Consider the following 17725-nt stretch of genomic DNA (forward strand, 5'->3'; position numbering starts at 1 on the left):
TGTTCTTCTATATTAGGGTTACTATATCATGCAGAGGTGTAAGTAGGTACAACAATACTGTAGTTAGTAAAAGTTACATGAGGTGGAACATACTTAAAGAAAATTATTACAGTTAGACAGAAAGCTCCTACTAAAACTAGTTATTTGTTCAAATGAATTGTACAGCAAAAACATTTTTTTTTTGAAAAGCAAAGCAAAGGTCCTTGTTGTGGGCAGCGATGGAGTCACACACAGCTAATATAAGGTCTTGTCTTAGTGGAGACCTATTTTGCATTTCTGGCTAGATCGTGCCTGTGGATGATAGTTACTGGTATGTCCTCTTTTCCGTGGTTTTCCCTCAACTAATTACTTGTTAAATTTCTGCTTCCTGTTCTTATATGCTGTAATCTTTCTTTATTTGTGATTTTTGACTGTAGGCATCCTTCTCTTTCAGAGATCAGAGGAAGAAGTTTTGTAGCAGTCTTTTATGGCCTTAATGAAGATTAGTGATTCTTTTTCTGATCATTCTCTCATCCACAATAATTCAAGAAAGTTTTTTGTTCAGTTATTCTGTCTTTTTGCCAAGCAGGTCATAGTGGCAGTGTAGCTGTTGCTTCATTCTTGAAAACAGAAAATAATTGTATGAATCTGTATAGTTGATTGTCTCTTACTGTATAAAATAGAGGATTTGTTCTGAATGATGAAACATTAGTTTCCTTTCTGTCTATGAAGCTGTACTCATTCTGCATTTCCTTCTTTAGAATATTCCAAGTTCTTCCTAGTGCTTATGCTTGCACAAACAACAAAAATTGCCTTGAAGGACCTAAGGCTGCTCCCCTCCCCTGCCGAGCATTAGTCTGAAAAACTGGAGGGAAAGGAGTAAACTATATCACTAAAAGTGGTAAGATCAAACACGTGAAGAGCTTAGCTGAGTTGCTTAATTCAAGGTGACTAATGCCACTTGAGACTCTCTGCAGCATATGAGGCACCTGCAGAAGACTAGCAGATTTAACCTGTAGGAGAGGCAATTGATGGCCAGACAAGATACCTTAGGATATCTCAAGTATTTATGTTGAAGTAGAGGAGATTCCAGAGACTTTGTGTGTCAAAGGAGTGTTATGGAAAGTTGAGGGAGATTGTGAAGAAATCGTTTATCTGAGATAGCAGAGAAAGCTTATAAAGCAAAATCTCACCACAGCTTAATTTAAGATATTACGTTTTAGCCAAACAAAAAGGCTTTGAGTTTGTACCACTATGTTAACAACATCTCCTGTCCAGAGATGGTGTACATCATCAGTGATGTTGCTTTGTTGTTTTACTTATTATGTTTCTGGAGGTGGTAACAGTTTCGTAAGAAATGACTGAAATGGAAAGAGAATGTGTGAACTGAAGAAAAAATACAGATTACTATTAATAGCACAGAATAGTAACTAAAATCATAGCACTGGTAGGAACAAACCTGTATTGATGACTAATATATTATCGTAGAATCATAGTGTCATAGAATGTTATGGGTTGGAAGGGATCTGAAAGATCATCTAGTTCCAGCCCCGCTGCCATCAGCAGGGACACCTTCCACTAGACCAGGTTCCTCAAAGCCTCATCCAGCCTGGCCTTGAACACTTCCAGGGAGGAGCATCCACAGCTTCCTTGGGCAACCTGTGCCAGTGTCTCACCAACTCACAGGAAAGAGTATTTTCCCAATATCTGATCTAAATCTACCCTCTTCCGGTTTAAAGCCATTACTCCATGTCCTGTCACTACCTGCCCTTGTAAAAAGTCTCTCTCCAGCTTTCTTGTAGGCCCCCTTCAGGTATTGGAAGGCCACTATCAGATCTCCCTGAAGCCTTCTCTTCTCCAAGCTGAAAAGCCCCAACTCTTTCAGCCTGTCCTCATAGGAGAGGTGCTCCAGCCCTCGGATCATCCTGGTGGCCTCCTCTGGACTTGCTGCAGTAGATCCAAGTCCTTCTTATGTTGGACGCCACAGAACTGGGCGCAGTATTCCAGGTGGAGCCTCATGAGAGCAGAGTATAGGAGGAGGATCATCTCCCTTGACCTGCTGTCCACGCTTCTCTTGATACACCCCAGGTTACGGGGATGTAAGGTTGACCTTCTGGGCTGAGTGCACGTTGCCGGCTCATGGTGAGCTTTTCATCCACCGGCAGCCCCAAGTCCTTCTCCTCAGGGCTGCTCTTGATCCATTCTCCACGCAGCCTGTATTCTTGTGCTTGGGGTTGCCCTGACCCAGGTGCAGGACCTTGCACTTGGCCTTCTTGAACTTCAAGAGGTTAGTACAGGCCCACCTCTAAAGCCTGTCAAGGTCCCTCTGGATGGCATCCTGTCCCTCCAGCATCTCAACCAAACCACACAGCTTGGTGTTGTCAGCAGACTTGCTGAGGGTGCACTCAATCACACTGTCCATGTCTCTGACAAAGGTGTTAAACAGCTCCAGTCCCAATACTGACCCCTGAGGGATGCCACTCATCACTGGTCTCCACTTGGACATTGAGCCGTTGACCACAACTCTTTCAGTGCAACCATCCAGCCAATTCCTTATTCACTGAGCAGTCCATGTGTCCAGTCCATGTTTTTCAACTTAAGAGAGAAGGATGTCATGCTTGACAGTGTCAAATACCTTGTACAATTGCAGGTAGATGACATCACTTGCTCTTCCCTTGTCCACCAACACTGTAACCCCATCATAGAGAGCCACCAGATTGGTCGGGAACAGTTTGCCCTTGGTGAAGCCATGTTGGTTGTCACCAGTCACCTCCTGACTTCCCATGTGCCGTAGCATATTTTCCAGGAGTAACTGCTCCGTGATTTTGCCAGGCAACGAGGTGAGACTGACTGGCCTGTAGTTCCCCACATCTTCCTTGTTTCCCTTTTTAAAAATGGGGGTTATGTTCCCCTTTTTCAGTCTGTGGGAATTGTATCAGACTGCCACGACTTCTCAAATATGATGGATAAGGGCTTCACAACTTCATCTGCCAGTTCCCTCAGGACCCGTGGATGCATCCCATCGGGTCCCATGGACTTGTGCACCTTCAGGTTCCTCAGATGGTCTCAAACCTGGTCTTCTCCTACAGTGGGCAGCTCTCCATTCTCCCTGTCTCTGCCACTGTCTTCTGCGATGTGAGGGGTGTGGCTTGAGCACTTGTTTGTGAAGACTGAGGTGAAGAAGTTGTGGAAGATTGAGGCAAAGTCATTATTACATACCAAGCTGAACAGAGTAGTTATTTTTTCGTGATACTGAGCTGTATACATCTGTGGAGCATAATCTTATCACACCACTTTGATGTTTAACGAGTATGAAATACTTAGATTCACTTGGCCCTCAGTGCCCTTAGATCATGCATATACAAATCTGTTTCTTTGAAGCCTGTTTTATGGAGACTCAAAAAGAGGGGAAAGTACATGCACCTCCTGCTTCTCAGGTTCCCTTTCATGTCTCATTTGAAGACGTAAATGTCAACTGTGCGAGAAGTGCGGGATCGAAATGGAAAGAGTATTGGGCACAAAACTGGAAACTAGGCAGATAACTTTTGAATATTGGCCAAAAGTTTCTAACTCATTGAAACCGATGCTTAGCTGTCTCTGTCAAAGTATTACTCTGTATTGTCTCTATTTACATGATTAGTTTTCTAATTGTCCTGGTTTTTAGCTGGGACAGAGCTGGGTTTCTTTTTCAGTAGTTAGAATAGTGCTGTGTTCTGCTTTCAGCCTGGGATTTGTTATGAGAGAAACACTGATAACACACCAGTGTTTGCATTTCTGTCACTGGAAGTGAAGGACTTTGTGTTCTGTCAGTCTACAAACGGAAGATCTAAGGGGCCAAGGAATATTTAAATTAATAAGCTAAATTGGCATTTGGATATGCCAATGGGATATTCCATATCATATCATGACATGTCCAGTGTATTAGTGAGGGTCTCTTCCTCTTTTGGCTCTCTCTGGCTTTCTCTCGGTCTCTGGCTCTTCCGGGATTGTGGTTTCGGTTTGGGATTGTCGCTTCTCCGGGATCGTTATCTGGGAACGGGCCGGGCTCAGTCAGCGGGTGGTGAGCAGTTGCATTGGGTGTCACTCATTTCCATATTTTGTTACTGTTATTATTAGTATTATTTTAAGTTTTCTTTTATTTCTATTATTAAACTGTTCTTATCTCACCCTGTAAGTCTCCTTACCATTGCCGCAATCCTCTCCCTTATCCCCTGGGGGTGGGGGGGAAGGGGGTGAATGGCTGTGTTGGCTGCTAGCCAAGTGCCAGCCCAGTGAAACTATCACACTAATCCATTGATTTACAGAGATTATTTTCCTCATCATAACTTAGAGTATATTAGTGTTGTGTTGCACAGTGTTGCTACATCAATATGTTTCTTAGAACAAACATATTAATCTTCCTTTACTATCTAATCTAACTATTGTTTTAGAAGCTGTAGTTATTACATTGGAGATTCCCAAGGTTTTACATAGTTTGTATTCTCCTCACACCTTTCTTTGGTGACCGAGCAGAGAGTTTCAAGCAGGGAGTTCCCTTATGGTGGTGATGGTATAGTATCACTTTGAGAGCAACAGCTTCAGCCTTCTCTGTCTCACGTGAAAGAGTAATGAATACCCCCCATGTTACAATTTATTGTGATGTGATAGAACTGTTAGCAAGTAGGTGTTCAAACATATATGCTACAGGACTGTTCTGTTTGTGGGGTTTTTTATTTCAGGATCTAAGAACATGAGCCAGATTACAACAAATGGGGAAAATGAAGGAACTACCAAGATCATTGCACCTTCTCTTGTGAAAAGGTATGTAGACCAGAGGTTCATTTCCAGCTTTTAAGAGACTGTGTATTGCATTGGATAGAGGAACACATTTAGTAAACATTGGTTACAGTTTATCCTGCCCTTAACTTCAGGACAGTCTGATCTGCTGACAAAGGTCAGAGAGTGTGGCCCATTTTAACAAACTGTGGTCTTCTGATGAACCTGGAACAGGGGTTCCAGGTGACACAGAGTTTGGAAACCCACAAATTGGGACCAGTTAATGGGAAGGTGAACAGTCTTGATTTTAAATATGGAAAAAAAAACCCCAACAGATAATGACCAAAGGAGCACTGGTCAGGACTGTCCTGTGAAGTCCTGTGTGCTTCTTTCTTGGGGGCTGTGGGCTGGCAGTTAGGGCCCTCAGGGTGCAGGGCAAAATCTGCTTGGGATGTGAGGCCAGGGAAGAGCTGGGCATGACGTCTCTTCCAGCAGTCTTGTTAATTTTGCAGTCCATTACCTGTTACACTGTTAAATCCAGAACAAAACTCATAGTGTTTGTGCCTGATCCTTAGAAGCAGTGAATTGCCAGGGCTCTTCAGGTCTTGCCTGGTCTGCTGTGTTTTATTATTAGTGCTGAAGTGGACATCTCTGATTATTAGGCATACTCGAGAGAAAGAAGTGAGGCTCAGATTCAGAATGGGATTTATAAACCCACCCATATATCCCTACCCATTTATATCCATTTTAGGTGGAATTTAGGTGCCTGAATCACAGAAGACTGATCTAACAAAACACTGAGTCAAAAACTCAGCAGCTAACTTTTTTGCTTAGTCACCTGAATGTCTGTCTCTGCATACCCAGTAACCCTGACAGGTTTTTTTGAGCTGACTAAATCTGGCTTTATCTCTCCATTGAAGCTGTGGGCTTCACATGCTAGGTACCTGGACTGACCTCTGAAGAAAAATCTAAAAGATTTACTGCAAATACTTGATGGATAGTGTTTCATGTTGCTTAATATTTAGAACAGTTGCCCCAGAAAAGAAGAGCTGAGTTGAATTGCTTCCTCAGTTTGAGGGGAAATTAAACCCAGTATTCTAACCCTTAGAAAATAATATTGATAATGGGTTAAAAGTCATGCTGAAGCTAGGCCAGTGAGCAGAAGAAAACCCACAAAGGTGTATCAATACCTACAAGGAGGGTGCAAAGAGGATGAAGCCAGTCTCTTCTCAGTGGTGCCCAGTGACAAGAGGCAATGGGCACACACTGAAGCTCAGCAGGTTCCCTCTGAACATCAGAAAACACTTTTTCTCTGAGAAGGTGACTGAGCACTGGCAGATATTTCCCAGGGAAGTTGTAGGGTCTGCATTCTTGGACATAATTCAACAACCATCTGGGAATAGTCCTGGGCCACTGGCTTTAGGTCACCCTGCTTGAGCAGGGAGTTGGACCAGATGATATCCAGAGATCACTGCCAACCCCAACCATTCTGTTGTTCTGTGATTAGTTAGGAGAGAGAAAAGTACAAAGCAAGAAGTACTCTTATCCCATAGTGCAGAAATTATGATATTGGGATGGGATATGAGCCCTTCACTGCAGCTTGTGTTCCAAATGCTGTGTATATTTTTTAGCAGTGAACTGTTAAAAAGAAATGAATAGGCAGGTTGTAGAGCAAGAACCAAAATAAGGGGCTTTTAACATGACAGCTTCAAGGTTTCAGAGGTTAGTTTCTTGTCTTGATAGTTTGAAAGCAATTCACAGACAGATTCTCACTGAGTCATGCTTTTAAATAGTTTCAGTCAGTTCCAACAAAAAAGTGTTGGAAGTTGTTTTTCTTGCATGTTTTCTGTTTAGGAATTAATTTGTTTTTCTTTGTGTCTCTGTCTGCACATGTAAAACACCTTTCAGGTCTGCTAGACTTAGTATGTGTGACAGGCAGCACACATGGTTCAAAGTGTTTATAGTTTGGTTGTTTACTCCGTCCTGTGCAAGTCTCACATTAATTGTCAGTCATGCTTGCAAAGCATCTTTCAGCAGCTCTTACAAGCTGAGTTTTAGTATTTTAGCATCTTAGTCACTGTTGAGATACATAGTTGGTCACTTCTGCATAAGTGGTGTAAATTCAAGCTAAATCATAAAAATCCCCAACAGTAATCTCATGTGAAATTCAGATCTTAACCTTTTCAAGTACTTTGAATGAACTCAGTGCCTTTTGCAATTGCATTCCTGGAGATAATACTGGTACCTGAAGAACTGCCATGCTCTAGCTCTCTAGCTGTAAAGTGTGTCTGCTCTGAATGAATAATGACTTAGGAATCTAATGCAGTGAATTCACGTCCCAGGATCATTTCTCTCTCTCTTTTTTGAGATTTGAGAACACTATTCAAATTTCTTTAAGCCCAAGTTCAATCTAAGTATTGTTCAGTAGTTTGTGTTATGCAAAACCAATTGCTTTTTGCAATACAGGACTGAAACATATGCACCCAAGTTACTTGCTTAGTATATGCTTAGTAAGCATATATTTTTAAGCCTGAGAATAGATTGTATAGACATACGAGTCAATAATTAAGGGCTGCAGTATTAAGAAAATTATTTACCTGATAAAGTGTATTTTAATTTCTTTTCCTGCTAAAAAAAAGACTTACTGTAGCTTTGCATTTTGTTCACTAAGTAAGAATTAAACTATTAACTCAATGACCTGTAATAACCAAAGGCTGAGGTTAAAAGTGGATTAGTGATTTAAGTAATGATGATTCCTTAATAAAGCCGAGTCTGACACCTCCTGCTCTGGGCAAAGAACTCTGGCTTATGTCCTCCTCTCCGTAAGCATCTGTAAAGCTTTTTTTTTTTTCCTGCTTAAGTTGCACTTTGGAAAGGTATGATGCAGGAAAAGCATGAGTAACCATTGGTGAGAAGATGGGTGCAAAAGCATGCTTCAGCTGGAAGCTACCTTCCAGCACTTGTAGTGACAGTGAGCAGAATATCTGGGGGCATTAATGGGTTAGAAGTTGTAAAACCTGGCACTGTGACAATGGTAGGAATAAAGGAAGAGTTGGAGCATCCTGCTCTTTTTCCCCGTCTCCTAAGGTATTATGGGAGACTGTTTACAAACATTGATAGATCTCTTAAGCCAGGTGACTGTCTTGACTGTCCTGGTACTTTACCTTGCAGCAGTCAGTGAAGACAGCTCTTTCATGTTGAGAGACCTGTGCTCAGTGTCTAGCAAAAAGAAAACATAAGGAGTTACTGGGTAAGGAATGAGAAGAACATGTTACTCTATGAACCTGTGGTTTGTCATCTTTTGAATAGTTATCACCCCTGCCTTAGTTGTTCTCATCTTAAAGAAGGTATTATGGGCTTGGAAAATGGTAGAGAAATATGATAAGGATAATCAGAGGTATGTGGTGACTCCTGTACTGGAAGATGTAAAATAGTCTGTGATTCTTTTACTTGGAAAGGAGATGACACTGTTGTTAAAATTATATTAAAAAAAAAATGGGATGGAGTTTGTGATTAGGGAACCATAATTCATAGGGTGTTTTTTTGTTCTGTAAGCACAGAACTAGTGAGGAACACAAGATGGAAGTTTTAAACCAGGCAGAGGTTTTGAAATAAAATGAAATAATTGTGCCACAGTTAAATACTGGAGCATACTGCTACCAGACACTATTTATGCCAAAAAAGAAAAAATATTCACGAGGTGTTTAAGTAAATCCATGGAAGAAAGTTCCATCAAGAGCTGTGTAGAATAAAAAGCAGGTAAAGTTCAATAATCTATTAACTGCATATTGTAGAAGACTGTGAAAGGGTATTATATAGTTGTGCTATTGTTAAACTTTTTGCATAAGCAACTGTTCTCATTTATTCTGATACAAAATTGTCTTTTATTCTGACTCAGTGCTGCCATAATTATGAGCTTGTAGAGACAATTTTCAGGTCTTTTTTTTTTTTCTTCCGACCTTTCTTTCTAGGAGAGATTCTTCAAGGTAGCAGCTCTTTGTTTTCTTTCACATAGCAGGCAAATAGCTATGTGCCAGGGTGGGTCTCTGTATGCCCTTAAGATTAATTTTTTAGAGGTCAGGGGAGAAAACATGTGTTCTATACACTATGGGTTTAAAAAAAAAAAAAAATTATCTGTACTTTTATTTAGCTTTAAAAAGATGAAAAATGAAAACAGTCCAGAAACCCAAAGAAGTAAAACAGGCGCACCATGGGAGGAAAATGGCCCACAGAGGTAAGGCAAGGCATGATGATGTCTTAGGTATTGTGCAATGGTAAATGTCATGCCGTGGCAATACGTTGAAGGATATTGATATAATATATTAATGTATTAACAGGATCACAATAAATTTGTATTGTGTATTACAAGATAGGTCATGTCATGGATAAATAATTGGTTAAAAATTAGGAAAATGGGTGTAGGAGGGAGTGGTCAGTGGATCAGAATCCCCAGTGACTTTCTACAGAGATCTGTGTGTAGACCTCTGCTACTAAGTATATTTGTCAAAGACCTGGAAAAGGGTGATAAAGTTTGTTGATAGGACAGAATTGTTTAGGATAGTGAGACAGAAAGTTCTCTGTGAAGACTGGCAGAAAGGCCTCTAAAGTATGAGTGATGAGTCACTATGGTGGATGATGTTGAGTCAGAAAGTGTAAAGAGAGGAACATGGGGACAAAACAATAACCCTATATGAGGTGCTGTGGAGATAGGATGGATAACTTCATGAAAACTGCAGCTATGCAACAGTCAGATAAACAATTAGCTATTATTAGGAAAGCAAGAGAACAGCGTTATGCCATTACATAAATTTGTGGATGACATATTTGCTCCATAAATTGTGAGTGCAGTTCTGCTGTCCTTATCTCAGCTTAAGGACAGGGGCAGCAAGGGTAAAATCAAAGGTGTGAATAGCTATGCAGGAAATCTGTACAAGGAGCAACAGCATACGCCAGGCAAGACTCTTCCTTCAGTCTGGAAAAGAGATAATTTCATGGGATGTGGTCTAGAAAATCATGAGTAGTACAGAGAAAGAAGAAGGAGATCAGGATTGTATTTTTCCAGCATAAGAACTTCAGATCTTCAGATTAAGCTATTGGAGGTAGTTTAAGACATTAAGAAAGGCAGTGAGTAATGACTCACATGAGCAGGAGACCTGTGGTCCTTCTTCACGAGGGATGCTGGAAGCCAGTGGATTCCTGGGAGAAGCTGAGTGAGTCATGAAAGAGAAATCCCCAAAGGCTTCTGAAGGCAGAGGTAAAGCAGCTGGTTTAGTAAGTCCCCTGGACTGGGCATAGCGGGGGACTGAGGGAGCACTGAGGAACTGTCATACATACTCACCTTTTTGCTTCCTGTAGGTGGTTGCTTACAGCCACTGTTGGAAACAGGCCACCAAGTGAGGCGGCACATTAAGTGTAAACCAGTATGATCCTGCTTTTATGTGACGATTCACATCTGTAAATGATGTGCCTTTTGAGGCACCATGATGTTTTACCCTGTGTGTTCCTTCTGTAAACATAAAGAATTTTCAGAGTAAGGACAAGGCAGTGTGCAAATATCCTCTTGCTAGGATAGACATTTTTTGGTGATTTTTAAAGAAGTGTCAACTTGTCATATTATGGCTCCAGTGTTAAAATTGCTCTCAGGATAGCAGGAAGTTTGATTTCCTAGGAGCCAAAGAATGGTAGGATTGAGTTTTTGCGAGTCCATCTGTTCTAGAGGACTATGCATTTCTAGATACATAAGGAGACTGCATGCTGCATAGAAGCTTTCACAGCTTCTAATAATAATTCTCATTGAGATGAACTGGGGCAGCTTTTCAGCTGTGCAGAGCAGTGCTGTAATCAGCAGTCTGCAGAAGCAGGTGAAGAAGAATATATCCAATTTGAAGGCCAGAGGGTTTTAGGAAAGCAGAAAGAAGTACCTTAACTGGAATTTGGTGAGAATATCATATTTACCACAGTTTTCATGAAAAGAGCTATGTAATGTTAGATAAAGATGTGTGGTTGAGTTTAGCATCCTTCCTTCAAAAAGTGGTAGAACATCAGTAGATCAACTTAGAGTGAGATGTACTCCATCGCAGGCTCTGTTACATTGCTGAAGGAGGTCCCTGCAGTTCTACAGGAGGATATCACAGTATAATCCATACAGCCATTTTATAGTCTACATCTAATTTGGTAACAACACAACCCAAACAAAGTGCATAGCCTGAAACTTGAAACACCTCCACACCATGGGCAGAGGGTTGTGTGAGTGAACAGCAGAGAGCTGAATCTAAAATTGTTTCACGGTCCAAAGCATTAGCTCTGTGATAAAGATGTATGTTGTGACAGGAACACTGTTTTCATACTTATATCCATGGAAAACGTAAAGAATGGAGGCATTTGAGGGCCTGGCTCTGGGTTGGATAACTCATACTGAAGCACAGATATTTTATTATGCTAAAATAATAAGTATATACTTGGTTCTACATTTTGTAAGCTTAGAGCTGTTGGCTTGACAATGCTAAGAGGTCTCTCTCCTACATTTTCAAGGTTCAGTGTAAAATATTTACATGGTATGCACACACACATGCATGTATAGCTGAATATGTACTTAAGTGTGTGCGTAAGCCTTCTCATTTGAATCTCAGTTCGCTGGCCTAACTATCCTGGAAGTTTTAAAGCTGACTGTTTTATCTTCCTTTCTAACCCTAGTGGGCTGTATAATTCTCCCAGTGACCGCAATAAATCACCAAAGTTTCCTTATTCTTGGCGACGGAACCCATCAGGTGGCAGCGAGAATGAGTCTGGGCAGCCAGTCCGGAGGAGGTAAGAGCCCTGGAGTTAATTGCATTATTGACACATGCAAGATCTTTCCCTGCTGAATGAAAGGATTGATGGATGTTACTTGCTTGACCATAAGCTTCTAATACAGAGCAATATTTTAAGTACATTGCTTTGCTTTAAGTGCAACAAAGATTAAACAAATGAGCTACAAAGCTGTCTTCAACAGTCCCATGTGTGAATTACTTTACATTAAAGAGGATGTCAGCAAAAATACAACAAGATACTTAATCTGTTTTTAATGGGTACGTGCTGAATTTTGTAATTTCGAGAAGTAAAATTAAATCGATGGAGATTCTATGCTATGTGTCCTGGAGTACGTCCAAAATGCAAATTACAGGGAAAGTTCTGAAGTGATACAGTTTTGAGAGACTACATGTTACGTGGGATGATTTGTCCTGTTGAGAAGATGCTTATATTGCTGAGGTACCCTGGTGCTGTGATCTGTTGTGAAGCATGAGCAAACATAGCTACTGTGCCCATATTCTTCGCCATCTTCCACGACTGCCTTACCAGCCAGCACCTGGGAATTCCATCTCCTTCTGACATCTCTGAAGTGATTACCTGTTTGGCTTTCAAAGGCAGATTTTGCAAAGGGATCTCTGATAACACAGCTATATCTATGTTGAAATCTAGTTCAATATTTGTCAGGTTTCTGAGCTGGTCTAGACCTTTGGTATGTCACTAGCTGTCTAGAACAGGAGTGAAGAAACTCACCCATGGTGTATGCTTAGTGACCTCATGCCTGAAATGTAAAGTAAATCAGCATAGCTCTCTGTAAGTCAATAGAGTTACGTTGATTTACCCTGTTGGATAGAGCGCTTGTGTTAACAGCAGTGTGTTTCCTGAATGGATTTTCTGATTCATTGCTAACTTAGTTGTCAGAAGGACTTGTTGGGCTCTTAAAGACAAAGAAATAGATATGTGCAGTGCAAAACTGTCTTGTACCAGGAAAAGAACAGTGTTTGTACATTACGCAGTAGGAAATTTTTTGAGATGCAAAGTATTTATCATCTGGAATTTGCATTTGGCTGATCTACTCAGTGGGCAAGTGGTCATGCCAATAGAAAATTTTCTCTCGGGCCACCACACCAACAAAATATTTTTAAAAGTCTTATGCATGAGACTGTGAAGACTGACAATAGTAGGTAGTTTCTAACCTAATTACGTCTTCCTGAATCTTGTTTTTATTCATGCGCTTTCCTTTTTCAGCTATTCAGTAACAATAGCTCTGTTGTTTATGCACTCTAACTGAAATTAAGAGGAAGACATCAGGCTTTGCTTTGCTGGAAACAGTAGGAAGCTCTAAAGGGCAACATACTATGCTTAACCTTGCAAGTCAGGGATTTGCAATGAGAACTTGAATGGGATCATGCCTTTGCAACTTACTGTAGAGGTGTCCTGAAAAGTTTAAAACAAACACATCCCTTTTTTCTCTGGCTTAAAACCTTTTTAAGGTTGGTCATTTTTTTTAAAAAAAAGACATGGGAGATGTTGTGTATTTGTGTTAAGTGACCTGATGGTGTTTCATTAAAACTTCTTTAATGTCACAGGAAAACTCAAAACAGTGGCGAAGATTCAGATTTAAAGCAAAGGAGAAGGTAAATACATAATCTATAGCAGCCGTGAAATGATAGTGAAGGTACTGATCATATTTTAGTTCCCTTCCCTTCCTTCCTAGTCCCAATCTTCTTAAATGTTTAAAAGGCATGTTGTGTTCCACCCATTTAATTTTTTCTCTTGTATCTTACTTTTGCTAGAACACTCTGTAGCATAGCCTCATCACAGCACAATTCCTACAGGCTATCTTGCACACTGTTACTACACCATGCTAGAAGCAGTTTGTGGAAGTTTACTAATGGCTTGTCTGCAACTTGAAAGTCACTTCCAGAAGTTTTAGCCTTTGGATTTTACATCTGCAGTTTTTGTTTTGAGTTCTCCAGCCTCCCAATGCACTTTTAACTAATCTGTTTTGAAAGCAATTGTAGTATTATTTGAGATTAATTGTCCTGCAAAAGATTGGTGCAGAGGCATATGCAACTTCTTACAGTTTTCTCACTGTCTTGCACATTTTTTACTGAATTTTTTCTTGTTTGTTTTTTTTCCCCCCCTATGCAGTCTGAGCTAGTTATCACATTTCCAAATAAAGTTATTTTGTGAATTCAGATGGATGTACCCTTCAACAACTTCAGCTTTTGACAGATTTTTGATTCTAGAGTTCTCTAGTACCACACCTGCCTGCCATGACTCTATGCTGTGCTAATCCTCGCTCCTGTGCTTCTGCCTTGGCTGCTGGAAAAAAGAGACAGTGCAGTGTATTTTGATGTCAGAGTCTCTTGAAGTATGTGAAGGAGAGGAGGCACTCCAGGATCTGGTTCACTGCTGCAGCATGGGAGAAGAGCTCTGGCAGAGATATAAGCATCTCAGGGACAATCACAGGAAGTCAGGGAAAGTGCTTACATACTTTGCATCTATTATAACAGATTGGTTTTTTAAGGATGTTACCATTACAGGCTGACAGTGACAGTCCTGTGGTAGATGTCCAGCACAGAAAACTGAGAGGATTTAGTTAGGCATCTCAGGTGGAAAACCCTAGTGCTCAGAAGAGACCTTTTCCCAAAGTCTGTGACTGCTGTATTATGTTACAAATGTACAGATTTGTTACTGTATATTGGAATAGACCTTCTCCACTTCCTCACAGTTTGACTACTCTCCTTCTCTCAATTTAATCAGAAAAGGACTGCATCAGAAGATGAGCCTTCTCTGTCAACAGTTTCTCTGAAATACCAAATCCTGCAACCCACCCCACCCCCAGCCCTCTCCCAGACTGTATTTGTTCTGTGTTTCCTGACAGACAGCCTATGCCTTATTTCTTGCTCCTTGTGTCAGGCCATATAGATATGTTATCTGCAAAATACCAAGAAAACATGAGAAAAAAGAATGAAAGGTGCTTTTCAGTTGTCAGAGATCAGGATGATCTCATGTGTTCTTGCACATGACTTAGGAAACCACCTTTGTTTCCATTTTTGATATTTTATTCAGTTCAGTAAAAGCTCATGTTTCATATGCAGTGAAAGATAAAATTCTGACAGCTAGCATGAGCAGCTGCTGCTCAGCTGACAGCTCAGCAGCCCTTTTGTCTCCCCGCAAGTGCTTTCCTGACAGGGAACACAAAGTAATTTGATTTATAGTATCCAAAAGGCAAATCAGATTTTCATTTCTGAAAGCCTAGAGGAAGGCTTATCTTGAATTTGAGCAAATAGGATGTTTTATCTTGCACTTCTGCCATGGTGTGATTTTTTCTGCCTTGATACCTTATGAGAGAAATTGCTTAAATCAGACTAAGAAAATAAGTACTGGGAGATGTAGAACAGAGTCACTCCAATGACCTGGAAGTGTGAAAGAACACTCTTGCTTACGTGACGTAGTAATGTTGCGATTCAAGATTAGTGGAATATTTATTAAACATCTGATAAGATTTGAGGGGAAAAAGGTACACTTTTGGGCATGTAAGATCTACTGCAGTTCTAGGGCATTTATTGTTCCGAATTCTCTGAATGTGTTTGAGACAGTCTTTAGGGCACCATTTTTTAATCTTCCTTCTTCCTTTGGGGTCACATTTTTCTGTAGTAATATACATCTTTCTTATCCCCACTTTCAGCTTCACCAAGAAATGTGAATTTTTACTTGGGAAACTGGCTATTCTGAGCCTCTTGGTGGCTTTAAATTATGAGCCATGAGATTTGAGGTCGGGGAGATGTTTTTGCTTCTCCTCTGGGGAAATTTCACTTTTCCAAGCCTATTCCCTTCAGACAAGCTGGGTTGAACTGATTTTCCGAGGCTTTAGTTGTCCTATTCTTCAACATTTCTCCTTGAATGGGAGCTATTTGAGTTAATTATTTCCTAGTTTAGAAAAGGGGGGAGACCAGACTCCATAGACTGAGTCATTTAGTGACACAGCAATTTGATAAAACCAACTGTAGTTCACTGGTATTATGGGTAAATTCATGAGACTCTCAGCTGTGTGAGGAGGGCATCTACAACAGTGTCCTAGTTTCAGAGACAGGAGGTGATGTGTCCCTGACCAGATAGGACACTCAGGGTACATCCATGCTGCAGCAATTCTGTTCTCTAGGAAGTCTCTCTCATCTTCTCTGGTCCTGTTTGGACTCTTCTCCCTAAACTCTTGGAACAGTGTGTTCTAACAGTTCAGGTGTAGTTTAACAAATTTGTCCTCTTACAAAAGTGGCTTATCAAAGAGCGAAAGAAAAGCCAGTCAGCACAAGAAAGTATGTGTGTCTCTCAGCAGCATCAGGAGTAATCCCCTTATATCCCCTATTTCACATCCAGAGACCTCAGAAGAAAATTTTTTGTTTTTCATTGCAGCAAAACTATCACTGATTCTGACTCCTGATATCAGAAATCCTTCTAGGCCAGCTCATGTTAATATTTTCCCATGAATCAGCTGGACTGTCAGTGTTGCAGAGAAACATGTCTTTCTTTGGAGGCATTCAGAGACCATCATCACATGAAATAATGGTCCAAACCAGGTTTTGATGTGAGTGCCATTTTTTAGAACCTAGCCCAGCAGTACAGTAAGAGAGTCCTGGTTTCTAGGACCAGAGTCCTACAGCTGGGTTGTTGGCTCCAAAACATTGATCAGTGGCAATCAGGGATTTAAGAGTCTCGGACAGTGGTGGCCAAGCACTCCTCCTTACTGAGACGAGTTTACTTGTAGGTAGGCATATGCCCATTTTCTTCTTGAATTTCAGCATCAGTCTGTTCCACCAGTCTTTTTCAGTAATAAATAATCAGAGCTGTGAATATCATTTTACCATTTGAAGCTTCACAGTCAGAAATGATACAGAAATAACTGCCTTATTTCTTTTTCCTCACGTGACACAGCATCTTTGTAGCTGTGCATTGGGTCTTCCCAAAGCCGTACTGATACACAGGCCTGCTAATGTGCACACTTCAGCCTTTCTGTATTTATAAAGGTCATTGAATCATAGTGTTAGTGGTGTTTCTTCTATACTACCTGACACTTGAAAAATGATATGAACTTACAAGAAGCCAGATGGAAGGTGGGGTGAATAAAAAATGACAGATCTGATGATCTGTTTTTTCTGCAAAACCAGAATTACTGTATTGTTTCTATTGGGTGTCCCACAATATGCAAGAAAAGAGCCAGAATGCATCCAGTTTAAAGATAAAACATTTCACACCTCAAAGAAACATTTCATCCTGGCATATACACAAAGAATGCTAAGAGATAAAGTAAAATAAACAACAAAAAAATGCAGTACGATTCAAAAGGAAAATAGCACTCACCTGACACTGCACTGTAAGTCTACTACTTTCAAAGCAGTTAGTCCCAATTGATTAACGAGACAAAGCTAATACGACTTTCAGGTGTAGACAAGCCCTCTGAAGTCTTTTAATTCTTATTTTCCTAGTAATGTCTTTGCAGTGTTGTTCATTCCTTGTTTAGAACTTCAGTACTTTTGATGTTAGTAGATAAATTCATCTTGAGATGTTGCTTTTCTCCTCTGCAGATCACGGTCTCGCTGTAACACCAGCAGTGGTAGTGAATCAGAAAATTCCAACAGAGAGCATCGGAAGAAGAGAAACAGGTGACCTTTATACATTTTAGACATAGACACATGAAACAAACAAATGAAGATGGACTTTTGTGAGATAGACCTAAGAAGGAATCTAATCTCCAGTCCTCCTGAGGCAGCTTAAGGACCTTTTTTGAATAAGAAGAGAGATAATTGCCAAAACTCTTTTACATCATAAATGTATGCAATGAATGCATACCCTCCTGTTGCTTGGGAAGAACTCATTAATGAACTGCAAAATCAGTATTTACAAATGACTTGCAATATTAGTGCAAATAAAGTGGACAAATAGTGATGATAAGATATTCATAGCTTATACTTCAATACCACAGAAATTTAAAGTGCAGAATTTTAGCAGAAAATAAGCTTTTGAGGAGAAGAGTAAAAATATTTTAATGGATCTGAAACTCAGTGTTGTTTTTAAATGCATGTGTTTAATTAAATATTTTTATTTTCTGAAATGTAAAATGTAGGCCTAAACCCAAAATGTGTACAATGTCAGCTTTTAATAGCATAACAAAAGTTAATGTCAAGTGATGATAGCAAGT

At 40.3% G+C, this 17725-nt stretch overlaps 1 protein-coding gene across 1 annotated transcript in view; it reads left to right on the forward strand.

Annotated features, from left to right (window-relative positions):
- Positions 1-17725, forward strand: part of LOC104517731 (band 4.1-like protein 4A) — a gene marked incomplete at both ends in the record, with an annotated part of 44471 nt that overhangs the window by 11477 nt on the left and 15269 nt on the right. The window contains 5 exons of the mRNA XM_010169486.1: positions 4698-4779; positions 8885-8968; positions 11428-11541; positions 13110-13157; positions 17112-17189. Coding sequence (XP_010167788.1) covers positions 4698-4779; positions 8885-8968; positions 11428-11541; positions 13110-13157; positions 17112-17189 — 406 coding nt within the window. The remainder of the gene's footprint in view (positions 1-4697; positions 4780-8884; positions 8969-11427; positions 11542-13109; positions 13158-17111; positions 17190-17725) is intronic.

This window comes from Antrostomus carolinensis, unplaced genomic scaffold (genome assembly GCF_000700745.2).
Source record: "Antrostomus carolinensis isolate BGI_N321 unplaced genomic scaffold, ASM70074v2 scaffold15360, whole genome shotgun sequence".
NCBI classification, from domain to species: domain Eukaryota; kingdom Metazoa; phylum Chordata; class Aves; order Caprimulgiformes; family Caprimulgidae; genus Antrostomus; species Antrostomus carolinensis.